The sequence below is a fragment of the Thamnophis elegans genome, chromosome 8 (genome assembly GCF_009769535.1).
Source record: "Thamnophis elegans isolate rThaEle1 chromosome 8, rThaEle1.pri, whole genome shotgun sequence".
Lineage (NCBI taxonomy): Eukaryota > Metazoa > Chordata > Lepidosauria > Squamata > Colubridae > Thamnophis > Thamnophis elegans.
The window spans coordinates 60,914,646-60,942,584 of NC_045548.1; the positions used below are offsets into that span (position 1 = coordinate 60,914,646).

The 27,939-nt window shown below is 35.8% G+C and overlaps 1 protein-coding gene across 1 annotated transcript in view; it reads right to left on the reverse strand.

Moving 5' to 3' along the window:
* CSMD3 (CUB and Sushi multiple domains 3) overlaps positions 1–27,939 on the reverse strand; it is a 791,530-nt gene that overhangs the window by 15,421 nt on the left and 748,170 nt on the right. Inside the window, 5 exon segments of the mRNA XM_032222292.1 lie at positions 7,707–7,865; positions 17,321–17,386; positions 21,073–21,252; positions 23,073–23,184; positions 26,379–26,452. Of these exon segments, the coding sequence (XP_032078183.1) occupies positions 7,707–7,865; positions 17,321–17,386; positions 21,073–21,252; positions 23,073–23,184; positions 26,379–26,452 (591 nt within the window).

The window sequence follows — 27,939 nt, forward strand, 5'->3', positions numbered from 1 at the left end:
GGGATATGCCCAGGAAATCGCTGAGAATTGGACATGATTTAACAAAATTATATATCGATATGCCTGTGCAAACAAACAAACACACATACACACACACACAGAGACACACTGTGCACACCCAAAATTTGCTACAAATTCAGATTTAACTAAAATCGCCCTTTAATCATTCTGATACTTTTTGTTATATCCAGTTATTGCTAATTGCCTGTAGCTTAGCTTGTATTTGTTTTTATTCATGAGAAGGAAGGAAGGAAGGAAGGAAGGAAGGAAGGAAGGAAGGAAGGAAGGAAGGAAGGAAGGAAGGAAAATAAAGGGTCTATGGAAACCAAAACAGAGACTTTTGTTTATGTACACGGTAATATAATGGTGAAAAAAGATTAAAGGCATTATGGTGCTGTGTTAAACCTGGGTTAAACTAGAATCTGAAAATATCTGGTACAGGTTTCCACTTATCAATGGACCCAAGTTCCCCACATAATGTCCATTCATTCATTTTCTCTTTCTTTTTCTCTTTCCCTTTTTCTCTCCCTCTCCCCCCTCCCCCCTCTCATATTTTATAATCCAGGAAGAAATCCAGGATATAAGGAAATAGGTAAAAAGATACTAAAATGACAGGTAGTTCTGAGCTACAGATAGGTATGCATTGGTGTATTCACAAGGTACAAAAGGTAATTGCTTTAGAAAAACTGAAAGGGACAAATTGAAACCCATGTGTATACAGAGAAAGAATTTGAAGCCATTGGCAAAAAATAATGTAAAAGCACCCTTGTTCAATGTTCACTGTCAACACATTGATCCTCTGCAAAACACTAAGATATTATAGTAGATTTAGAAAACCAAAGGTAATAGATTTAGAAGACCAAACAATACTGTCAACCTCCATGTTAAGATGGTGTTTAAACCATAATTTCTCCACTTTCCAGAGAGGAAACTTTGATTAGTATGCTTCAAAGGCTCTAAAGGATGGCTACTGTACATTTAGGAGATAGCAATAAATCAGGAACATACTTTACTTGAAAAAAAGGATTAGGTGAATCCCTGATGCTTTTACCTTGGGAATAAAACCACGACTAAGACCTATGAAACCTGTGGGTTGATAGGGTAGCAAGATGGATGGACTTAATTTCAGTCATATATGTACCTGATGGACTAAGTTGGGATGCTCCTGGGGTAGGGGAAGCTATACATCTCTTTATTAAGAGTCCATACTAACTTGATGACACATAATCAATTAACTTGTTTACATATGATGGTGTGTCTGAAGTAAGGTTTATTTAAGGATGTCTTTAATATCTAAAACAAATTGCTGTTTGTGTTCAAAATGCATTTTCACAAAGGCATATTGAGAAAACCATAGTACAACTTTCAATAACTATCCACTTAAAATATATGTTTTATATTTCAACACGTCATCCTAGGAGTGTGTATCAATGTCTTCTTTATAATTCGGTATGATACTTGTTTAGCTAGTAAAACCAATAAAACCCCTGTCCTTAGCTATCTTGGGGAATCAATTAAAAGAATTTCTTCAAGTATACTGTTTAATAAACAATTTCTATATCACCGGGCCAACTCTCAGTAGATATTTGATTAGTGGTTAGAATGCAGTATTGCAGGCTAATTCTGCTCACTGCCAGAAGTTTGATTCTGACCAGCTCAAGATTGACTCAGCTTTTCATTCTTCTGAGGTTGGTAAAATTATTGTTGGAAGCAATATTATACCATACAGCTATATTGTATGGTACTTCTCAGTATTGTCCATATCTAATTTTATCTGGCCAAAAGGAAGCAGATATCCAGCTATAATCAGATGTCTCCTTTCTTTGCCAATGAATTACTCAATTCAGGAAAAGATTGGAAGCTGAAGTTAAACTGACAGGTTTTAACAGGATGAATGAATCATCTTCCTTGAAGAATCCTTTGGATTATTCTTTTTGGCAAATTATGATTGAGCACTCTTGCAGACATTGCAGGGTTCAACAGCAAATGGAGTTGCATAAGGAGCCATCTAATACTCCTTTGAGACATCCTTCTGATTTAGAAATTACATTTCTGGAAAGTTTCCATTTGGAAAGTCACAGTTTCCAAGAATCCAGATGTCTGCACATAGGGAAATCAAAAATGTTAGCTGTCAAGTATAGCTGTCATAGTTAAAGGATAGTGTACAAATTACCAACAGTTCACAATTCATTATGAAAAAAAAACCCAAACAAAATCAAAAGCAACCAAACAAAAAGTAGCCATGCATAAATTACAATTAGAACGAGTAGATCAGTCTTGCTGCTCATCGCCTGACAATGAGATGGACAGCATGTGTAAATGTACTAAATAATAATAATGATAATAATAATAATATTTCTCTGTATGGAGATTCTGTGCATGTAGAACAATAGATCTCAAGTCATTCTTGAAGGTTATTCTTTAGTATTGTTGGAGTTCTATTTCTATTAAAATATATAACTGAACATACAAAATAATTTAAAAATACATTTAAACTATATATTTCTTTTTCTAATTTTTTTTTAAGAAGAAGAATTGTTACATGTGCCTGATCCAAAATCAGAAGCTCTAATTCATGTATGATGGTTATCTCTACAATGTTCATAGGTTTTCCTCAATATGTATGTATGTATGTATGTATGTATGTATGTATGTATGTATGTATGTATGTATATATACACACACATACACACACTCTCACACACACAAGTATATCTCCTGTGATTAATCATCCTCCCTGAAGCAAGACTATACTTAACTGTGTGTAACTCAAGATGCTAGGAATAATGCATTGTTTACTTGTATTAGTGCTTTTTTCTTAATCAAGATATATCTGGGCTCAAAAAACTTACTGCACCATGTTTGATTTAAAAATGCATCTGAATGCATTACTTGATTCAAGAAACGTGCTGAGAATGAAAACAACTTGAACATTACAGAAGATGTCTTACTTTACTCTAATCTCAGTTTAATACCATCATGTGGTTTTGCAATGTTTTGGGTTTTTTTGCATATTCTTTGGAGATAAAGATTTTTTGGAGTTTCTGTTGCTACACAGAAGCAAGAAATATAATTGTATTCTTCTTTTCCTTTGCCAAAGTATTATTTTGGATATATTCTTTATATCTGTTTTATTTTGAACACAGCCAATTTACTTGTGCGAAATTCTTCAGTGTTTCCCAACTCTGGGTAAATTATCCAGAATTGGGTAAAAGTGGTTTTTCTTTTGAGAATGGTATACAAACCCATTACTCAGCACAACAGGGTCATTTAAGGTGACAAGGATTGCCACATACTAAAACATATCTGAAAATCTTCCAAAGTATTCCAGTTAAGACCAGAATTCATTGAAATGATAAAAATATCATTTATTGATATTGTTTTTCAAATACAGTAGATCATTGACTGTTCAAGTTACAACAGTAGTTGACTGAGTATGATAGCACTTTGACTTATATACTGCTTCACAGTGCTTTACAGCCCTCTCTAAGCATTTTGCAGAGTCAGCATATTGCCTCCAACAATCTTGGTCCTGATTTTACTGATCTTGGAAGGATGGCAGGCTGTATTCTGACCTTGGCTTCTGAGACAGTACAAAGCACACACTTAATCCCCAAAACCCTCTTTTTATTTCAACAGCTGTGAATTATGTTTATTCACAGCCTGTAATGGGTCACAAATAGTTTGTAAAGAGTCCGCCATAAGTCTGCCAAAGTCTTTCAGGATAAGGCTGATAAGCACTCATATTTATCTCCCTTGAAATGCTGCCAGAGACCTAATTGCCAATTAGCTTTGCAAGGCCACATGGACCATAGAGTCAAAACGGAGCTTCAGAATTTAAACTGACCAGAACAAACAAAATTTACCATTATGTAAATTTTCTTGTCATACCTTTCAATTCTTCATAATGTGGCTTAATTGCTACAATGTAGAAGTTTCAATACAACAAAAGCAACCACAGCATTAAAAAATGTCAAATTCAATGTCCTTGAATTAGTCCTATCCCACTTTAGTCAAAATGCTGTAAATTAACAGATTAACAGAGTTGGAAGAACCTAACTTCAAGTCCAACCCCCTCAGTGCTTGATGTTTGTCCAATCTCTTCTTAAAAACCTCCAGTGTTGGAGCATCCACAACTTCTGGAGGAATTTCATCTCGCTTATTAATTGTTCTAGCTGTCAGGAAACAGTTCTCTTCGTTGGTTCTCTTCTTGATTAGTTTCCTTGCCCATTGCTCCTTGTTGTGTTGTGGTGGTGGTTTGGAAAAAAAGGTTGTGGGTGCCCCTTAGAAATTGGAACACTGCTATCATGTCACCCCCTGTCTTCTTTCCATTAAACTAGTCATATTCAATTTTAGTCTCCAATCCACTATACATCTTTGATGCTCTTCTCTGCACTCTTTCTAGAGTCTCCACATCTTTTTTACATCATGGCGACCAAAACTGAATGTAATATTTCAAGTGAATGGAATAAATTGTGAATGTCTGATGAAGACATCATCAATCTACCATTAATCTAGTTAGTGACAATCCCATGTATAATATCTACTTAGAATATCCTATCCACATATTTATTAATATTCCAAGAATGTTGGCACATTATTTTCCTTCATATAAGACATGGTAGTTTTTTCCCCCACAGGGTTTGTTCTTTATAATAATTTTAAATTAATCTTGCTTTCTGCCAATTTATTTGGACAAGTTAGAGTGCAAGAATTAGACTAATGGATCTATAATTTCCTGGTCCCTGCTAGATTTCTTTTAAAGAAATCTTGCTACATTGCCTGCTCTTTAATTCCATGGTAAGTTACCTAATTTTGGCAAATTTATATGATTTTCTTAGCTCTTTCCCATTTGGGTTTTTTAAAAAGTAAGAAAAACATTTAAGTTTCCATACCCATTTTCAGTTTGTCAAGAAGATCTTAAGTTGTTGCAGCCCTAAAGGTACTTTTATTAGAACAACTATAGTAACAGAATCCTGGGAGTCTGAATATGCTTCCTAACTTCTCTCTTTTCTCCTCAATGTCATGAGACTTGGGAAGGAGATATAGCTATCTAAGCCTTTTTTTTTACACACTACATTCTTGATCTGTAGGAGAAACAGGCAGAATGCATTCATGAACACCAACTACCAGTTAGAAAACATGATGAAAACTCTTTAATTTCACAACACATGGACATATTTAAATCATAGTTTCAACTGTGACTATCCTAGACCAAGCCAAGTCCAAAAATGCTAGTGAATTCCTGAAAGACTTGCAATCTGAAAAATCGGCCATCAATAGGCACATAGACATAAACAATATCTACATACAATTCAAGAGAGATAATAATACATGGGGCAGCCCTTGAAGAGCATTCGGCGACTCGAGCTTGTCCAGAATGCAGCCGCGCGAGTGATCGTGGGTGCACCTCGGTTCACCCACGTAACACCTATCCTCCGCGAGCTGCACTGGTTGCCTATTGGTCTCCGGATATGCTTCAAGGCGCTAGTCGTCACTTATAAAGCCCTTCATGGTATTGGACCTGGGTACTTGAGAGACCGCCTGCTGCCGATTACCTCCACTAGACCGATTAGATCCCACAGATTAGGCCTCCCCCGAATTCCATCCGCCGGCCAGTGTCGACTGGCAACTACCTGGAGGAGAGCCTTCTCTGTGGCTGCTCCGACCCTCTGGAACAAACTCCCCGTGGAGATTCGAACCCTCACCACCCTCCAGGCCTTCCGCAAAGCCCTTAAAACCTGGCTGTTCCGACAGACCTGGGGCTAAAGAATTGTTGCCCCCGTCTCGAATGGTATGACTGTCGTGTGTTTTAAATTATGTATTGTTTTGTGTCGTTTTAATTTTTTGTTTGTATCCCCCTTCCCTGGTTTGAGTTGTGAGCCGCCCTGAGTCCCCTTCGGGGGAAAAGGGCGGCATATAAATAAAATAAACATTCAAACATTCAATAAGCCAATGGAAAAAAATACAAAACACCTCCTCATCAGCAATCAATATCCAGATGAACAGAGGTTAACAGCAAGATTAACATCAGACCAACAATCAAGAAGTAACTATATCCCAATTAAGGAACTGCCGAACAAGTTAATAGTAAATAACCTAACCAAAATAACACCAAGATCACTCCCACCAACACTGACAGGGCAAGCCACTTGAATATAAATTGAGAGCAAATCATACTCCCTACTCACACTGATGATGTTATCTCATTTGGATAATGAAATATCTGCAAAACAACGACAACCACAAAACAAAACAAGCAAGCTTAGAGAGCACCAAGGACTCCTCATTTCTTGATCTATTGTCAAGTTTTGTTTACTTGATCATAGTAGTGAACCTTCTCTCTGTCCTTCAAAGCCATCATTATTCACATATTTTTTCAAATGCGTTTTTTTTCACATACACATTAATGACAAAAAGGTTGGTCTTCATTTAATAGGCCTGTGGAATCATATGAGGATCGAAAATAGATCTATTCTCTTAGGTCACAAAATATCTGCAGCCTATCAAAGGGTTGAGATGCTGTTTTGAAACCCCTAGAGTTTTCCTATATGCTTACTTGTCCAGCTATTATGTGGATGGATTGTCCATGCATGAATGCAAATATCCATTCACAAGCAGCCATCCCGAATCTTTGAGAACCCATTTGGCTTCACTTTGTTTAATGTTTTCCACAGAATCATTATCTAATGTACTCAACAATGTTTTTTGATGCCGGAAATTACAGACCATTAAATACTCAAATATACCAAACTGTGCTTTCTGTTTTTATATAAGAACAAAAAATTCAAAGTAATTGTTCAAATCAATCTTTTCTAAGCAATCAAGTGTGCGTTCATATATCTATTTGCTCAATAGCCATTAAATGGTAATACTGTTTGGAATAAAATATATTATATAATCCTGTGATCAGCACATTTAGCAGTGCAATTCTAAACATGTCAGTTCAGAAATAAGCACCCTTCAATAAGACATTTCAACATAAGAATTTCTGCAAAACTCAGATCTAAACCTCATAAGTAATAAGAGCTCCAATGAAACAGGAAATGTCAGAGTGGTTGACATTGATTGGAGGTTGTGGTTACTATTATTCTGAATCAATTCACTCATCATAAAAAGCCTCTTTCTTGAAGGTTATGGGTCATAGTCTATTGTGCAGATCTAGATATTTTATTGACTTCCCAGTTTAGGGTTCAAAGAAAGTCGCAGGCTTAATGCTATGCAGATGGCTTCTATGCATAAAGGAGAACAAGAAATAAAACGAGTAAGACATACTACATTCTTAAATATATGTGTGTCACTTCACTATTTTTTTTTTAGAATAACACAACAGAAAAAATGCAAAATATTTGTAGGACCAATATCAACAAATCTTCATTAAACTACAATTAAAACTGCTACTACCATCAGACAGATCCAAGCACTTTCCTGAAGAGGCCTGTATTTACCATTTTGTGAAACTGTTTTAGGAGAGACATTTGAATGTGTTGAGTGCTGATCACTTTCAGTGTGGGTGTCAAGCACAATCACTCCACGAAATCACATGGGGTGGTAAGATTCTACTTGAATAAGTTTGTCTTGAAAATATCCAACACTAAAACTGTGAAGGGCTTTACAGTGATCATCATTTCCATGAAATGGGTATCAGGCTGCTGGTAGATATGTTAAGAGAATTAAACATAGCGATTTATAATTGTTGTTCCTACCTGAAAGCAACAACTCCATATTGCTATTAGTAAGGGTCGCATTCACTCTTCCAGATGATGCATTGAAATGGGTAACAGTCAAGGTCATTGGCTGCTTTTTGCCTTTATAATTGTAGGATCCTTTCCATATGTAATTCTGAGCAAACACATCATCAGGAACTGCAAAATAAAAATAAAGTCTAAATATTAAAAAAAAACATTAAACAACATTAGAGCTACAATAACACTGTCAGATCTGGAAGCCATCTTTTAAATTGGGCCTTCAAACCTGCTCCCATTTTTCCACAGTGTTAATTGTGTCATTAGGGGTGTTACATGGAACACTGACAAATACTAGTTAAAATGAGATTAGAACATTAAAAAAATTGCTTGAGAAACATTGAGTAGCAGAATTCTATCTTGGAAATACTTTAAAAAAAGTTTTCTGTAAGTGCTCTGCCGCTATATGTTACAGCTCTGTGTCTTCAAGAATTTTAACATTTCCATACCAATTATTTAATAAAAATAAAATGCAGAGAAAATAAATAAATAAATAAAATCCCTCCTTACTTCCAGATAAGTACAATTTTAGTAATTTATCACCTTCTCTGATATTTCAACAAAAAGATCTTCCTATATGTTATATCTTATCTCTAAATGATAATTTTTTTGTCATTCTTTCCTAATCAGCAAAAGACCATTAATAACATACATAGTATACCTTCAATCAAATAAGTCAATTTTATATTTTACATTTCTTTATTTTCAACACAATAACTTATTACTTTTAAAATACAGCAAAAAACAACAACAACCCAACTCTCTTTTCATTCCATATGTTATCTCTTATCATAAATAAATCTTTAGAGACTGGTCATTTGGTCCTAATATTTTTTTTCCCATTAAGAGCTACCAGAAATACAACATATATGTTTTAACTTTGATAAAAACAATCAATTTAGCCTTCCTTTCCCTTCACTTTTAAGGCTATTGAACTTTAGTTCTTTTAAAGTGTCAAAAATTGATTACTTAGGAACTTGCTCTGTTTGTTTCTTTTCAGAAACTCCTTCAAAACTTTAATATGTCTCTTGTAAATACAAGATAAGAAAGTTATCCAAGTCAATCTTCAATTTATTATTTGTATATCCCTTTTAAGACATCATAAAGTTTCATTTGTAGATCCATTGTAAGATTCTTCCGATTTTGTCCAGTAAGATATTTTCTTCTTCTATAACATTTTTAAATCCATATTTATAATAGCAGACATCTGCAGAATAATTTCCAAGTATATTGTACCCCAATATCCTTAAATTCTTACAAATTCAGACATCTCTATCCATTCTCAGGTACCTTATAAACTTTCTGTTTATTTTACTGTCCAACTTTCTGTGTCCCCTGTTAACATGTTTTCTTCATAATCAACAACAATCTGTCATGAGAAGGCTTGTTACAGTTGTTCAAACTCAGGAGTGTCAAACTTGATTTCATTTATGGACGCATCAGGGTTGTGTTTGATCTTGGAGGCCAGGGGAGCATGGCCAGAGGGGGCATAGTCAGCTGAACATCACTTGTATCAGGGGCGCCTGTGGAGGCTTAAGCACTCTGCCAGAGAAAACAGGCTTCTGAGTTCCATTTTCAGCTCCAACAGCCTCCTGCAACCCTCTGCCAGCAAAAATGGAGCTCCATTTTTGCTGGCAGAGGCACCGCTGGCCAGTCCTTTGCTGTTTCTATGGTGGCCCCATGGGCCAGATCTAAGCAACCCATGGGCTGGATCCAACCCCTGGGCCTTGAGTCCCTTAATCTGTTTATAAACTTTCTAAAATCAACATTTTAAGTGTCATTTTATTTTATTCAAACAAATTGTTTTAAAATCCTTAGATTTACAGGAAGGTTTTGTCAAGAAATTCACCCAGTGTAATGAAACATTCCTTTCCAAAGTTTCTCCATATTCAAAGAAGCCATTAACAAACTATGTCCAAAAATGATTAAGAAAGGAAGTATGAAAACCCAGTGTCTCTTTGAAGGCTCTGAAATGCTATGGTTAGCTCTATTCTCTGTTTGAAAAATATGTTGTTATACTCTGCTTCCCCATAAATATTCTTGAATTTATAAACAGAGTGTAATAATCCAAGAAAGGAAGGACTCACTGGAAAAGAGCCTAATGCTAGGAAAGATTGAGGGCAAAAGAAGAAGGGGACGACAAAGAATGAGGTGGCTGGATGGAGTCACTGAAGCAGTCGGTGTGAGCTTAAATAGACTCCGAGGGATGGTAGAGGACAGGAAGGCCTGGAGAAATGTTGTTGTGGTGAGTAAGACATGGCTTCACAACTAACAACAAAATAATCCATTTTATAAACAGAAACATCCTATATATGGCATGTCATAGAAGCCATGAAAAAAAGAAAGATAGTCATGTCTGTTACAAATTTAGAGTGTTAAATGAGGTAATGGTTTGTACCCATTCTTTTTTTATGGATAATGAAAGAAGGTATTATGAGCTTGAAGGTGTGCTGTTTGATACAATACCTGTCTAATCAATGAGTTCAGAGAGACCTATTCACCCTGCAGGTGGCTCAGCTAGGAATTCAATCTTCTGTAAAAAAAGTTTGCCAACATATTCAAATCAAGTGTTCTGATTTGACTAGAACACCTCTAAGGTTTCTTCCAACCAGATGAATCTATGATTCAAAATTAGAAAACATCTTCCCATGGACATAGACAACATGTAGCCATTCTATAAATTCTAATCTATGAAAAAGGATCTTTCTATGGTCTGTCCAATAGAAGAGGCATAACACTCTCCTATTTTATATTTCCAATTGTAGGAAAGAGAAATCTTTAAAGAAAAAAAAATCAGTCCCCACAAAATGATGCAAGATAGAAACCAGACCAACTCCTTAATTATGTCACAATCATCTGTCTTATGCCAACCTATCCTCATTTTCTTAAACCAATCTCATACAGGAGAGTCAAAAGATGTCAATGCATAACATTAACATTTACAAAGGTGTGTACAGTATTTTGATTGAAGTCCCATCTACCAGATCTGCAACCTCATTTGGGTGTTCTTGTTTGCTCTAACATGTCTGGTTATTTATGAGTCTGTATTTTGAAATTTCAGGCAATGTTAAAATATCTACTTAACCAGAGATTTAGTTTTATTAAGCTCAGGCTGCTTTCCAAGGTGACTCAAGTAGGATTGAATTATTAGTGCTCATGAAGTTGCAACCTTGGAGTACTTAAACTGTGAATTCTTCAAGGTAGTTTTAAAGTCTGAGTTTATTCTTTGACATGTCAAATAGAAATATTTCATAAGTGAAGAAAATTATTCTTGGCTTCTTTTAATCTCTTATAGGCATTTCTCACATTTTAATGCTAAATCAAAGTATCCCTTTGGAATAAATGAATGTTAATCATCATAAACAGAAGTGCAGAATGATGAGCTAAGCTCTATCTAATGCCAGGCATAAATCAATGGCAAAGGTTTCATTCTTTTCAATAAACTGGGCTAAGACTTTTAAATCTGAATAGATGCAAATAATCCTACGTGTATTTGAATACTGAAATACTAAAACATGATCACGTTCCAATAAAATTATGGAATAAGGACAATTAAAAAGACATTCTGAGAAAAGCAAGCAATCGTTCATTTTATGTTCCATCATAATGAGGTTACTTTATTTGGCATTTTAATATGTGCTTATGCTGACTTGAACATTAAAGTTTGTAATGAAATCATGCTTCCTTGTTCAAACCTGTTTATCCTTCTGTGTAACTAGTTACAGTTTCTTCTACTGAGACAGTAAATAAGGCATTACCAACAATTTTAATACATGTTTCATAAAATTCAAAGCATATCACAGCATTTTTTAAATTCAATCTTATATTTACTAATATTAAAATGTATATAATTATTTCTCATTAAGATTAGATTTGATGAAATTTCAGAGCAAATTTGTTTATATTCAGAATAATATCATTATGAATGATTTAAGGACATTTCATAAAGATCTATAGTCCTAAATAGTTAATTATTGTAACAAAGGAGGTATGAATACAAGTTTATTGAACTAGCCAAAGGACTTCCATGAGACTATACACATCATCTCCTTCTACAGAATAACAATAACAAAACACTTGTAGTACTCCAGGAGTGTCTTCATTGTTGTTGTCCATACTCAGTACCTGCCATAATCCAACCAGTACTCATTCCAATTAACCAATGGGGAAGTGCAAACATCCCCATCCCCAGACTTCTGTCCCCTTCTTTGTCATTACTTTAATTTATTTTCACTGCAACATTTTTAAGCCAGTTTTTGTGAACAGTTGTAGCAAAGAAAGTCTTCCCTTCTGTTTAAAAAGAACATCAATACATTGAGATACCATGATAACCAGCTGAGATGCTGGGAAAGCATTAGCTAAGGAGCCAGGATGAAAAAAGAATCCGTGCCAATATTAAAAATGCAAAACTGTATTTTCAGTAGAAGCATACAAAATGTTTTATGTTCAAAATATTTCAAGTTTGGAACACTTGTCTGACTCTGGAACAAGTTGTTCTGTTCGTTTCAGAAGTAATATGAGCTCAGGTTGTAGCTGTTTCAGATTCAAAATATTTCCAGAGTAGTTGAAACAACCTGTTTCAAATTTGAAATAGTTTGTACACCCAGCATTTTCACCCAGTATTGCCAGCATTTTCTCTGGCACATATATCCTACCTTATACACTTGGGATTGATTCAGATTAGCTAACCTGAAGAAACAAAATGTTTACACTAATCTACTGACATGGAATAAAATTTCATGTAACTAACAGCAGTGCCAGGTACTTGCCCAGAATATTACTTCTGTTGAGTTCCCGTATCTGTTTATTTCTATATTTAGTACCCAATCTTATTAAAGATCAACACTTGGACCAAAATTGCTAGCTAAGTGGTAGACCATTGCATTAGACTTTAAAAGTACTTAATTCATCAAATTGAATGATACTGACATTGCCAACTGTACACTGAAATGTATAAGTAATACCCAAAACAACAGTAAATCCTCATTAGAACAAAGCAAGAATAATAATCTTGCCAATATTATGTACTTAAAGGTTCCAATGATTTCACTGAGTAATTTAGGTATATGGATAATAGGTTCAAAAGCCGCTCAACTTTGGCTAGATAATAAATAAAAGTGGTGAAACTTTCTTGCGTGCATAGAGGAAAATCCTAGGATGAAATTGATTTAAGCTTTAGCTGCCAAGAATTATCCACCTATTTCTTCCCGTACACAAATGAGTTTGAGAAATTTCTTTCACGCTCATCCGTATAAAAGGATACCCAAAAGGGGATATGATAGCATTTTTCAAATACTTCAAAAAAATGACACAAAGAAGGAAGTCAAGAGCTGTTCTACCTTGGAGAGAACATGAAATAATGGGTTTAAGTTACAGGAAAAGAGACACCAACTTAATGTCAAAGGGAAAGGAACCTTACCATATTAAAAAAATAATGTTTAAGAATGAACATTAGAAAGAATGGAGAAGTAATTAGGAGGCAAAGAAATGCCAAATATGTTAACACATTTGTAAAAATGTAAAAAAGGTGTTGAGATTCTAGAAAGAGCGCAGAGAAGAACAACAAAGATGATTAGGGGACTGGAGACTAAATCATATGAAGAACGGTTGCAGGAACTGGGTATGCCTAGTTTAATGAAAAGAAGGACTAGGGGAGACATGATAGCAGTGTTCCAATATCTCAGGGGTTGCCACAAAGAAGAGGGGGTCAAACTATTCTCGAAAGCACCTGAGGGCAGAACAAGAAGCAATGGGTGGAAACTAATCAAGGAGAGAAGCAACCTAGAATTGAGGAGAAATTTCCTGACAGAACAATTACGGTAATCAGTGGAACAGCTTGCCTCCAGAAGTTGTGAATGCCCCAACACTGGATGTTTTTAAGAAGATGTTGGATAGCCATTTGTCTGAAACGGTATAGGGTTTCCTGCCTAAGCAGAGGGTTGAGCTAGAAGACCTCCAAGGTCTCTTCCAACTCTGTTATTCTGTTAACTGACTATGCTTGTTTGTGTTGGAAAGCATATTTATGTTCATGTGATTTTCCACTTAGCAACTACTTGACTTAGTAGCTGAGTTTCTGGTACCAACTGTGATTGCTAAAAATGACTATTATGTTTGTTTTTTTTTGCTTTGTTAGTTTTCCATAAAGTTGCTGGAAATATAATCTCATTATTATACAACTGGTATGAAAAACTTATTGAAAATAATCAAAAGGGGACTTTTCAGTACTGTCAAAATATTAAATATATAGTCTTTCATATTAGATAAATATGTATCCCAAGTAATACATGATGTGTTCACAGGGATTTATTTTTAGGTATGACTGCTTGTATTCAGTAGTAGCTCCGACCCTTTGGAACGATCTCCCCGTGGAGATTCGTACCCTCACCACCGTCCAGACCTTCCGCACAGCCCTTAAGACCTGGCTATCCCGTCAGGCCTGGGGATAAAGATTGTAATCCATCCCCACCCGAATGATGTATGAATGTTGTGTTCTACTTTTACTTATGTATTGTTTTATGTCTTACTGTCTTGTATTCCCCTCCCCATAAATTGTAAGCCGCCCTGAGTCCCCTCAGGGAAAAGGGCGGCCTATAAATAATAAACCATAAACCATAAACCATAAACCATAAACCATAAACCATCTGTGGGGTCCTTAGTGCTCTCTGAACTTGCTTATTATTGATGAAGTTGTGTGGAAAGCCATTTGTTGGAAGATGTTTTGTAGATGATCTATTTCCTTTTTTCTGATGTTCAAGGTTGCTACAGTGTTTGTGCTCATCTATATTATGTTCTTACATAGCTTTTCTTATGGGAGGTTGGATTGTTGCTTTGGTAATAGATTATTTGGTTGGTGTGGTTGGTTTTACAATAAATTTGCCACTATTGCAAATTTGCTGATGAGAATATCCAGGAAGAATAGTGTATTGTTTTCTTCCTCCCTAGTACATTATACTCCTTTAAAGATATTGCTGATGATTTTGTGTCTAGCTGGCCCATTTTTATTATGACAACGGTGTTATCAGATCCATATTTTGGGCTGCATGCAAGGAAGTGCTATATATTCCAGGCATTGTGTTATGATCTCTGCTGTTAATCTTCAGTTCAACCATGAACTACAAATATTCTCTTCTATTGGTACCTTTTCATATCTATTGAGGAATCTGAACTTTGTAATTAAGTATAGATTGATTGGGACGTGGTGGCTGAGTGGCTAAGACACTGAGTTTGTTGATCAGAAGGTCAGCCATTCAGCGATCCGAATTCCTAGTGTTGCTTAACGGAGTAAGTTCCCGTTACTTGTCCCAGCTGCTGCCAACCTAGCAGTTTGAAACCATGTAAAAATGCAAGTAGAAAAATAGGAACCACTTTGGTAGTAAGGTAATAGCGCTCCATGAGCCTTTGACATTGAGTCATGGTGGCCACATGACCACAGAGACGTCTTCGAACACCACTAGGTCTTCACCTTAGAAATGGAAATGAGAGCCAGAGCCAGAAACGACTAGCATGCACATGCGGGGGAACCTTTACCTTTACCAATTGATCAGAATAATTTTCTAGGTTAATGTGCAGACAGGAATATAAGCAGTTTTGAATTTATATATGTGTATAAAATATAAATTGTTGCAAATGATCACTGAAAAAAATTGAAAATATATTTTAAAAGGAAATATTATTAAAAGATATATCAAAACAGAAATATGCAAGAAAGTGTAAAATTGCAAATGCGTGTATAAACAAGATAGACAGGACTTATGAACTGCACAGTTTTAGATGAAATAGCAAGCACAAAAGATTAATTTGCTCATCACTAAGGATGAAAGGAATGGTTATTTTTAGGCTAGCCCTAAGAAAAATGTAAGGAAACAAAATCTATTAGCAAATTTAACTTAGCTCTCAGAATGCTGTGGTCTGAATGGCTACTCTTTTCAATGTCAAAAGACATGAGACAAAATTAACCCATTAATGAAGTACGACAAATCATCTGATTATATGTATAGTTGGATGTTAAGCCAATCAGACATTTCAATGGGGTACAAATAAAAATCATAACATGGACATTTAGTTATAATCAGAGGCATACCGGAAATACACAAAAATATAGATATTGTTTATCACATATGAAAGTATGCCAAAAATATGTTCATCTTTGAAAAGGGAGACATTTTCTTCATTGATCTGTTTTAGCAGAAGCCTGATAAAGATATATTTCCAGAAAAAAAAATACTTAAAATGTACACTATAATAGTAAAAAGCCATGCCTCATCTCCTACAAATGTATAAAAATGCACCTGATAGAAAACTGTGTTCCACAATGCCTAGGTCTTTAAATATGTATAGTAAGACCATGCATCAGTTCATATAAGTGGGTGAAAACAGTAAAATGTCATTTGAATTCAGGCTGAAAAAAAAGAATTAAATGGTCTGTAAGAAGAAAGCAAAAGCTACATTTACATAAACCATTATGTGAAGCTTCTAAAAACCCAATTTTTACTTAATTTTATTGTGGGGAGATGCTTGTCAATGAGAGATTATTATCTGAAATACCCCCCAAAAAATCAATTCTAGATTTACCATAAGATAAACACTAAAATAGTACGGTCTCTCTTTTCAGTGGAGCTTACTATTTTTTAAAAGGACTGGGTTTTTTAAGGCATTGAAAAGTGAGTTTATAACCCATACAAAGCAATTCTGCTCAACTCACTGGATTAAAACAGATTCTGTTTTGGTTGAAACAGAAACCAAATGGATATTTTGCTGGATTATACTGCTGTATAGTATTTGCACATTGGAAAATTATACAATTATTCCAAAATTGTATCATTCTTTTAGTGAATTGTATTTCTTATTCTTTTCTCAAGATAATTTTATAATCGAGGTGCATCAACAATTGAAATACATTTACTCACTTATTGGGAATTAAAAACTGTTGGATGCATTGGCATTCGTTTATGAATAGTTAACACCTTGTGACCATTTATGTAACTGTTGATAGCAATTTTAAAAACTTGTTAGCTGCAGTACAAGCAGTCCTCCATTAATAATGCTCATTGGGTGTAGAATGTCCATTGCTAAATGTGATATCACATGGCAGCATCACTTAGTGATAGAAATCCTGGCACTCCCCAGCTGGTTGTTAAATAAGTCCTTGATGGCTCGTAAGCATCTGGATGGCAGGTAGATGTCTGCTGCTGGGTGGAAAAGGTACACAGGTGGCCAGTGATATGCAGCACAGACATGGCAAGGATTGCTGCAAGTTGAGGAAAATGTGAACAACTTACTGGAACAACCTTGAGCTTTCCTTCTAGTTTTCCCATTGATTTTGCATTTGGGAAACCAGCGGGAAATGTTGCAATTAAAATATACATAATTGTGTGACACACTATAAGTGGCATAAGCATAGGTGGTTACCTAGTTCCCAGCTCATGACCATGTGATTATGGGGGTGCTGAGATGGCCAAAACTTTGAGAACTGATCTTATGTGCTCCTGGGTTCAGCACCATCATACCTTTGACAAGTTGCTGAATGAGTGGTCGTTAAACAAGGACTACTTATAGTTAGAATAAAAGGTACTCACCATTTAATTTGGGGCTTGGTGTTCCCAAAGCCGGTCTAGGATCTTTCACCAAAATTTTAGAACCAGCTGTTGATAAAAGTAAGAACATGTAGATTGCTTAAATTCAGGGCACTCATTCATAATAACATTAAACCATTGTGACACAGAACCTTTTAACATTTATTAAACATAGTATTGGCTAAGATACTCAAAAGACAAAAATCAGTGCAGCTAATGCCACAAAGATATTTGAAGTTCCTTTGTACTGCATATGAAAAGAATTCAAATTAACAGTATGTACTATAATAATGACCCTACAAAAGAGATAACACAATTCTTTTCATCATTATGAATCATGATTACATTAGTAGAGTATGAAATCAAAATTTGATTTTTAAAGTGCTGCATCTACATTGCTCTTTCTAAGTATCACAATTCTTTTGCAGCTATTCTGTGTATTACTCTTGTTCCCTTTGAGAGCTGTTTGTATAATTTTGATTGTTCGGTGTTTCAGATTCCATTTGGCAGAGGGACTTCGAACCTGAAGCATTAACTGCTTTTAATCAGGTATCTTTTTATTTGTAAATCACTAGAATCATTCAGGTGAAATGGGCAGCGTAGAGATGTGTTAAATGAATAAAAGTGAATTATACAACTGTCAGTCTCACGAGGCAAACCAGCGAGGAAACACAGCCACAGGACCTAATTTGACTGTATAGTAAAGCTACATTCATAGATTTTTTTGCAAGACTGAAAGAACATTTCCTCCCCTTTCTGCTTTACACGTCTCAAAAAACTTTAGACTTTCCCTTCTGAACTGCTTGTCCTACCCACATTCCTGTGTGGGCTAAGTGGTCTTTTATCTGTCCATTCCTTTGGTTTCAGAAATGGATTCCCAAATACCAATATAACAACCCTAAACTGATTTGCATTTGCTAAAATGTGAGAAGCTAAACTGAATGCACATTAAGTCTACCTGTAGTGGAAAGAATCAATCTATAAACTCTATGAAATCCCATGCACCAAAGACAAATTCCTTGTCTGTCCAAACATACTTGGCCAATAAAGAATTATATTCTATTCTGTGTGGAATTCTAGGCTACTTCTATGATTACAGTTAGTTGGAAACAGATTTTCAGATTTCTTCAAATTGTGAACTGCATGTATCTATAAATGATATTTTACACAAATAATGTTTTTGCATAATACCCAATGTGATTGTTTCTCTAACAACAGAGACCTTTTATTTTGGTCTGTGATGACTAGAGATAGATGGGAAGAAAATCTGCTTAAAGCTTTTAGTTATTTATTTATTTTGCTCTTAAGACAACAGCATATTAGGACCAAAGAATCACACAGATTAGAGCCTTCAAAATTAGATATTAAACTTTCTATTGGGTGGTGAACTTTCTATTGGGTCCCAATCTGGGAAATATATATATATTTCAGCTTTAAGCCAAAAACGCCAGCCTGAGGATGGTGAATGAGACCTCACCAAAACGTTGCCAAGACAATCTCAATCTTACACGGGAAAAGACCCGAATACAACAAGACCAGCATATGCATATACATATAGTGCTCTAGAGGAGATCTGATGGAGGAATGGGCCAACATACCAGCAACAGTGTGTGCCAACCTTGTGAAGACTTACAGAAAACGTTTGACCTCTGTCATTACCAACAAAGGAAATATAACAAAGTATTGAGATGAACTTTTGATATTAACCAAATACTTATTTTCCACCATAATTTGCAAAAAAAATCTTTCCAAACCAGACAATGTGATTGTCTGGTTTTGTTTTCTCATTTTGTCTCTCATAGTTGAGGTCTACCTATGATGTCAATTACAGGTCTCTCTCATTTTTTAAGTGGGAGGACTTGCACACTTGGTGGCTGACTAAATAATTTTTTTGCCCCACTGTATGTATGTGTGTGTATTTGGTTAGGACTCGAGCTGTTGAGCTACCAACCACCCCCAAAGGCTGTGAATCTCACCAAAGATTAACCAAAGAATAATAATAATAATCCCTTCTCAGTTTAAAGTCTGACCAAACAGCTGTCACATACATCCTTGCCATCCTGTTTTTGATGGTGGTGAAAAAGATAAAGGTAATTTTTTTATTCTTTTATATCACCAGCGAAGTCACTTTTCTCTGAAATCTATTCATCAGCAACAAAAGAAGACAGAGAAATCTACTGCTTTTCCCCCTACACTCTCATGACCTTTCCATTCGGAAATAACAGCCTTTTGTGTCTTTTCTGTTGTGCTGGAAATCTGGAACAGATTCATATTCCTCTGTACTAATGTATGAAGAAAAGAAAAAAACCACCCATGGAGTTTTCTTCACAATTTCCTCCCAAGGGTCTGTATGCATAACTGAACTGAAATTCTGCAAATAAGAATTAAACACATCAAATAACCTGGGTAGTTGGAAAGGATAATAATAATAATAATATTAAAAAGGTGAGAAGAAAAGAAAATGATAAATCTCTCATGAGTGCAGTATACAGTCTTTCCTATTTCTATGCCAATGTTCTTCCTGTGCCAGCTCAGAAAGCTCAGACTGCCCCAGGAGTTGCTGATACAGTTCTACAAAGAAATTATTGAGTCTGTCACTTATACCTCTATCACTGCCTGGTTCGACACAGCTACCAAACAAGACAGATACAGACTTCAACGTATAGTTAGGACTGCAGAAAAAACATTTGCAACCAGCCTGTATACTGCACGGACCAGAAAGAGGGCTGCGAAAATATCTACAGACCCCTTACATCCCGGACATAAACAGTTTCAACTTCTTCCTTCAAGATGACACCATAGGGCATTGCATGTCAAAACAATCAGACACAAAGTCAGTCCCCCCTATCATTCTGCTAAACAACTAATTCTCACAATGCTGTCTTATGCCCTGGGAAAGTCAAATCACCTAGTTAGGGCTGTATTAGCTATCATCCTTTTCATCTTTCCTATTACCCATTTTCTTAGCTTCTGATGACTATAACTTTCTTGTTTGTATCTCATGATTTATGTTGATTGTTTTTATTTAGTATCCTATGATTTATGTTGTTTGCTTATTTAGTATCCTATGACTCAGGGGTGGGTTTCTGCTGGCATTACTACCGGTTCGGCATGCAAAAAATGTGCATACACATTTCCACCTAAAAAGATCTGCGCATGCGCACATTAGAAAAGGAATTTCTTCCTTTTTTTTCAATGAAGATTGTTCTGCGCATGTGCAGAACAGAAAATCAAGATGGCGCCGCCAAGGATAGAACCGGTTAAGGTGCATGTCCAGCTGAGTTACTACCTACTCAGCCGAACCAGTCCGAACCGGTAGGAATTCACCTCTGCTATTGAGTTTGTCTTATGATTTATGATTATATTTTATGATTAAGATCATGCTATCACTTGTTGTTGTATGTACTGAGAGCTTGTGCACTAGAGACAAATTCCTTGTGTAGCCAATCACATTTGGCCAATAAAGAATTCTATTCTATTCTATTCTATTCTATTCTATTTCATTCCATTCCATTCGCTCTGAATACAGCACACTTACAAGAGTGGATAGATATTTCTATGTAAATAGAACATAAAATAAATAACTTCTTTTACATCAGGTAGGTGACTAAAGTCTACCTTTAGTTTGTTAAAGGGCAAAATGCAGGTTCCACATGCTTAATTTTGGAAGAAAATGTGGATGAAAAGAAACAAAGGAATTGGCAACTTTGAAATATTAATTCTTCCACGAAGAGGGAAGATGTGCAATACATTACCTTCACAGAAAGGAACCTTCCCTGTCCATGTGCCATCAGATCTACAGACTCTATGTTCTGATCCTCCTGCTAGAAAGAATCCGGGTTGGCATGTATATATCAAGGTATAACCGAGAGATGGAAGATCCATTCCTGCCACATTTGTGTGAGCTGGAGATTCGGGCTGCTTGCAGCTGTGAGCTAAAACAAAAATGCACAATTCATGTTATACATGACACGCGATGGCGTATCCTTCAACTACAAGTAATGATCATTGCTCAAATTGCTCTGAAATGTGTGAGAAGGTCTTTAATAACTCCACACTTTTATTAACTCCTCAATTTATGTCAAACCATGCCTGGGAGCGGTTAAGTACTGTGGTTGCGTTGACAGTAGAGAAAGTGGATTAGATCCCATATGTTCCCCATATGTTCTATTTGAATACTAGAGACAATGTGGAAGACGAAGAGCATATCACTGCATTTTAACTGGGAAATCTTTGCACTGGTTTTTATCATGAATTACATAGCCTGGACCATAATTGTAAATGTTTATGCTTGACAGTGCTGTATGTGTTCAAATGTAATAAATGGATAACACATCATACACATTTGCAAGGTGGCAACAGGTATAATTGAAACAAGATAAGCAGAAAAACATTTTTAGTGGATCAAGCCAAGATGGACAGATAGCTATTTTAAAACATGATATTATGGGTTTTTAAAATATTCCTTTAAAACGCTCTGTCTTGCTTGTCTCTATTTTTCATTACATTTTAAATTGGTCTTGGTCATTTTTTTCACCCTTTTTTGGAGGGTGGGGGTCAGCTAATTGGGAATTTTGGAGCAAACTTTGAGATGAGAGCAGGGTGGTGAAATATGAAATGCTTTTCAGTGCTTTAAGAAGAGAGATTTGGGGGGGGGTATATGTTAAGTACAGGTAGTTCTTGACTGACAATCACAACTGACCCCCAAATGTCATTTGCTAAGGAAGACAGTTGTTAAGTGAGCTTTGTACATTTTGCAACCTTCCTTGAGACAGTTGTTAAGTGAATCACTGCAGTTGTTAAGTTAGTAATACGGTGGTTAGGTGAATCTGGCTTCCCCATTGACTTTGCTTCTCAGAAGAAAGCAAAAGGTAATCATATGATTTTGGGACACATCAATCATTAAAAATGGATGCCAGTTGCATTTCTGACCTTAAGATAGTGAAATATTACCAATACATGGGAAAGGGGGACTCCAGAAACACCGAGAGAAGATACTATGGAGTGATATGAAAGTCCAGATTGACAGTGTAAGGACTGTTAAGACTGCTAGATAAATAAGAGTACTGATGTCATTCTTTTAAATATATGCATTATGTGGCAGTATGTAGTTTGTTGTATGTGGGTTAGGAAGTTAAGCAGAATTCCATAGGGGACTACTTTGATAAGATAATATCAAGGAATCCCAGGCTGTAGGCTGATTCTCTTCTGTATAGATTATTGAATACATTAATGCAGGGTATATTGTGTTATCGGACTTAGTGATTTTCCTGAAGATGTTTCATTCATGATAGCACATGTTACCTAGTTTGGTAATGAAATGTATGCAAGAAAACCACCAAGCTTAGAGAGTGCCAAGAACCTCACAGTTCAACCCTGAGCTACAAACATTCTCTTCTGTCAGAAAATACTAATGTTGGTTTCTACTTTTTTTAACATTAGTTCACCCTGTCTCAATATTAGTTTAAAACTTAAAAAAACAAAAACAGCACAAAATCAGCATTTAAATTGGTGTTTTCTTAATACAGATAGTCCTTTTTCATTCCTTTCCATTAAAACACATATTTTCTGTAAACTATCTCCTCATATATAAACCTGTAAATATTTAGTTTGTTTGGAGAATGACAGCACAAATAAGATACTATTCTTATTTCTTGTTTGGGTACTGATTTAAGGCATGTGAATCTCAATTTGCATCACAATAATATTATTTTTCCATTCTATATCTGACTCTTTTTTCCTGTTCTTGACTTACCAATGCATTCAGGTTGGATCCCACTCCATGTAAGGTCAGGAAGGCAGGTTCGAGTTGTAGACCCTTGAAGCAGGTAGCCTTTTCTGCAGTGAAACTGCACAATATTGCCTACCTATTGGAAGATTAAGAGTAGATCAATTTGATTAGGGATCAACTCAACACAGAGATCATATCCCTCTCTGCACACATACACTAATCTAATCAATGTAAGATATTTTGAAACACTAGTTGCTACACTAAAAGGTCTATGAACAACCTAGATACAAGATGAGGGAAATCAACTTTTTCTTAATCACTCCTAGATATCTGTTGTTAGGATTGTGTCAAGCTGTGCTCTCTATTTTCACAGATATTTTGTTATTTCTTCCTCTTTTACACAGAGTAAGAAAATTCAGTACAAGTTTATGATAAAGATGAAAAGAAGTTGAGTCTATCATAAGAAATGCACAAAATGGCCAATGGATCATCTTTGCCGTGTTAATTTTTATCCCACCATTATATTTAAAATATGTCTAGCTCATACAAATTTTACAAGTACCAACTGGTTCCTAATGGGTCCATGCAAACATACAACAGTTATGATCTGGATCATGGCAATGTCTGTGATAAAAGGTCAGTGGCTACTTTCATATAATAAGTCACTTTATATTGGTGATGAATCATTCATGTCACTGATGTCATTGCCAAGGAGACAAAAGTTGACTCATAGATACAAATTGACTTCTTCAGGCAGCTGAGAATCATAAATACCTCCTCCATTCTACAATTAAATTTTGTCCTTGTGTTTTTTAATGGCTATTAATTAAAATTGATTTTATGTAATTTTAATTTTTGTTTATTAATTATACTTTACTATTTTTATTGCACACTTGGTGAATCCATATTATGTCACAACTTATGAGTTGCAACAATAAAATGCAACGAAATTGAAATGACCTCTTGAGACATTTGGACTTAATGATCAACTAGGGCTACACATGAATGAATTCCATGCAATAAATTTACAGCAATGGTAATTTCTTTATTATTTGAGTTCTTCAAACTTATTTTTATTCACAATGCGCTGTTTATAGCTACACAAATTCATTTCCCTGTGTGAATAATATTATTCTTTTTGAGAACATTAAATTCACTAGAAAAAGGTAGCTTTCAATGCTCTCCTCATCTCCATACCGAGGTTCATATAAAACATGATAAAACTGACCCAGAGGCTACTACAAATATAATTGATCTATTTTTATTTCTAAATTCAGATTGTGCCTTGGACCATTTCAGAATTAATACATACATAAATGCTGAATTGACATTCATGTGACCATGCCACAAAATAAACTACAAAGAAATAGAGTTTAATCCTTTGCATGTGTGACAGATTATCTAAAACAAAATTCCTATTATTTCAGCCACATTCTGTGCTACCCAATAATGGTTCTATAAGCAGTTTTCATGTGTTAGCAGCAACATTTCTACACATACATCTCAAGTCTCAGAATTCATTTCAGGAAAATAATCTCCTTCTACAGCTTGCAGGTGAAGTTGGCAAAAGACCTTTATTTTGCCTTTACAAAATGAATGCAGCTGTTTTGGGATGGTTTATGATATAACAAAGCAGTAGACATGTTGGAGAACACATGGAATGTAATGGTTGTAATTTGATAATGTCTTATTTATTTCTCACAGATGCAGATTGAAAAACAGAGCTAGTAACCTAGCATGGTTATAGATAAAAATAATAATTTTACTAGTATTAACTATAGTACAGCAATCTTCAGAATTTGATCACAGATTTTGGGCCCTTCAGCTTGTCCTGAAAGATTCTTATCTCTGAAATTATAATACTGCTTCATTTTATGCTTATGCTAGAAGAAAACCCTGACAGGTAGTGGAGAAACCATATATTTTGTTCAGGGCAATGCTTCTCATTTACTTACTGCCCTCTTCAAGTTGCAAATGTGACCTTTTGTTCAGGAATAATGTCAGTGCTGCCTTTAGGGTAAAACTTCTACTGTGGGGGAATGGAGCAAGCACATGGACATGCTGTTAAAATGTTGATTGGAAAGCAAATCTCATTAAAGATAATCAAAGACTGAATGTAAAAGGATAGCACTTTTTAAAACCAATAAACCTATGACGATGTTTATGAATTTGACTCTGGATGAGGAAATGGCTCAGCAATGACATCAAATAATTCATTTTGAACTATCTGATGAAAATTATTTTTATTTATTTATTTATTTATGTTTGTCAAGATGTATGAGAAAACAAATATAAATATAAATATAAAGATGGCGAGTGAGACCTCGCTGAAACATTGGCAAGATAATCTCAATCTTACATGGGAAAAGACCTGAATACAACAAGACCAGCATATCTACACCCGTGAAAATCTATGAAAATGCGCGCACACACACACACACACACACGCACATGTTTTCGTAGATTTACACAGGCTGGTGTTTTCAGCTTCGTGTTTGTGTGAGTAAAGCGTGGTCAGAGCTGCTGTCTTTCTATAAATCTTGGTGTCTGTGTGTGTAGTGCTGGATTTGTTTCAGTAAGTGGATTGATTGGCTGTGTGGTTGCATCATGATTGGTGGATTGGTGCTGATTAATGCTGGCTGTGTGTCCGTTATTGTTTTGTGTTGTAATGGCCTGGGTGGTAGGTGGGGCTCGTTTGTTGACTTGGGCTGGTTTCCAGATGTCTGGTAGGTGGGAGGTATCGTCACGGCAAAAACACCAGACTGAAGATGGCAAGTGAGACATATATATATACCTATACATACATACATACATACATACATACATACATACATACATACATACATACATACATACGTGTTTGTTTGTGTGTGTGTGTGTGTTGCATTTGTGCAAAGGCAAATAAAAAATGACTTTCTGCCTGGATGGCTCCTAGGGTGGGCCAAAAGACAGAAAAAGGGAAGCAGTATGCTCCCTCCCATATTTGGCCATACCAGGGGTTGTGACACAATACATACATATATACATACATACATACATACATACATACATACACAAACACACACACACATACACACACACACACACACACAATAAATGAGTACAAATAAATGGGGACAGTACGACAGGGATGGTAGGCACACATGTACGCTTATGTACACTCTCTTACAGACTCCTTAGGAATGGGATAAGGTCCATGGTAGAGGGTGATTGCCCACGTTTAGGGAAGGGGAAAAAAGTCCTGATATATTACATGATGATGTTTTGATGACACAAGAGAGATAAGGAAGTTATCTCTCTTCCTTGTTCAATAAAGATTAGGACTCCTACCTGGTAACCAAAGGTGTTGTTTTGCGATCCATGACGAGGAACCCCAGGGTTTTCACAGGCTGTCCGAGTAGGTTCTTTGCCAAAAACAAAAAAAAGTTTGTGAAATAAAAGTTTTTTATAAAACATATGTCCATTTATACCCAAATGCTTCCAAACAGTTTTCAGAAGCGTCTTTATTTCAATCTGAATATTGAAACTCATATTTCATAAAGTGTTAATGCAAGGTTTAGAACGCTACTTTGCCAAAAAAGATGAACCCAAATGCTTTACCCTTTGATTCTTGTCCCCTTATCTTTCATACCTTATGCTTATTTATTGGTTGTGAAAATTGCTCCAGTAAAGCTATCCAATGCTAAAGAGACAACAGGCCAAATTCTTCATTTCCAGTGGTAACCTTTCCTCCCTGCTTGAATATCCACAAAGAACAATTTATATAATAATATTTTCCTATACAGAGGAACTATAATCAATAGGATGGATATCCTATATAAGCTGCGGTGACTCAGTGGTTAGAGTGCAGTACTGCAGGCTACTTCTGCTGACTGCCAGCTCCCTGCAATTTGGCAGTTCAAATCTCCCCAGGCTCAAGGTTGGCTCAGCCTTCCATCCTTCCAAGTGGGAAAAATGAGGACCCAGATAGTTGGGGGCAAATATGCTGATTCTGTAAACTGCTTAGAGAAGGCTGTAAAGCACTGTAAAGCAGTATAAGTCTAAGTGCTATTGCTATTGCTTTCCCTGCAGCCATGCTTAGAATGAATTCACTAACAAGGACTTAGGTTAGTCACAAGCTAGTAATCATAAACTGACATCATTGGATATGTTTTAAGCATTACCAAATTTGCATTCAATTCTAAATACCACCATGCATAAGAACCTGTTCCTTGGTAAGATTGCAATTTTGCACTGAAGATACAATTATACATCCCGTTATAAGTTATGGAACAGGCTGCTTGGAAAAATTGCAGGCACCTGTGCTCCTATCTAGGCCTTGTCCCCAGCGTCAGCAAGGCAGAGTTGCCAATAATGCTTCAACCTTGAAACAGGTGTGAGAAGAGATGTGTGTTTTGGAAAATCTGCAACCACCGGCAAACAGAGTAAAGCAGCCAATTTTTTTTTTTAAAGGGAGAGAAGTTTTTTTCTTTCAAAAGGAGTAAATAGTCCAAATGAAAAAAGGCACAGCAAAAACAGAAGTGTGTTAAGCAAAAGTAAAAATATAAAAGGATAATGTAGAAAGAATGGTGGCTCAGTGGTTAGAGTGCAGAACTGCAGCCTACTTCTGTTGCCTGCTGACTGCCTGCAATTTGGCAGTTCGAATCTCACCAGGCTCAAGATTGACTCAGCCTTCCATCCTTCCAAGGTGGGTAAAATGAGGACCCAAACCATTGGGGGCACAGAATCTTAGCTAGAGGTTCTCTCGAACCCCAGCAAACCTCCAGCAGCCCACCCCTGTCTTCATTGCTGGAAAACCACACTAAGAATCCTGTTAGCAATGTAGAATATCTCCAAAAATGCATGAGTGTGTGTGGGAGAGCAGGAATGGAATTTTTCCTGTATAGGTAGT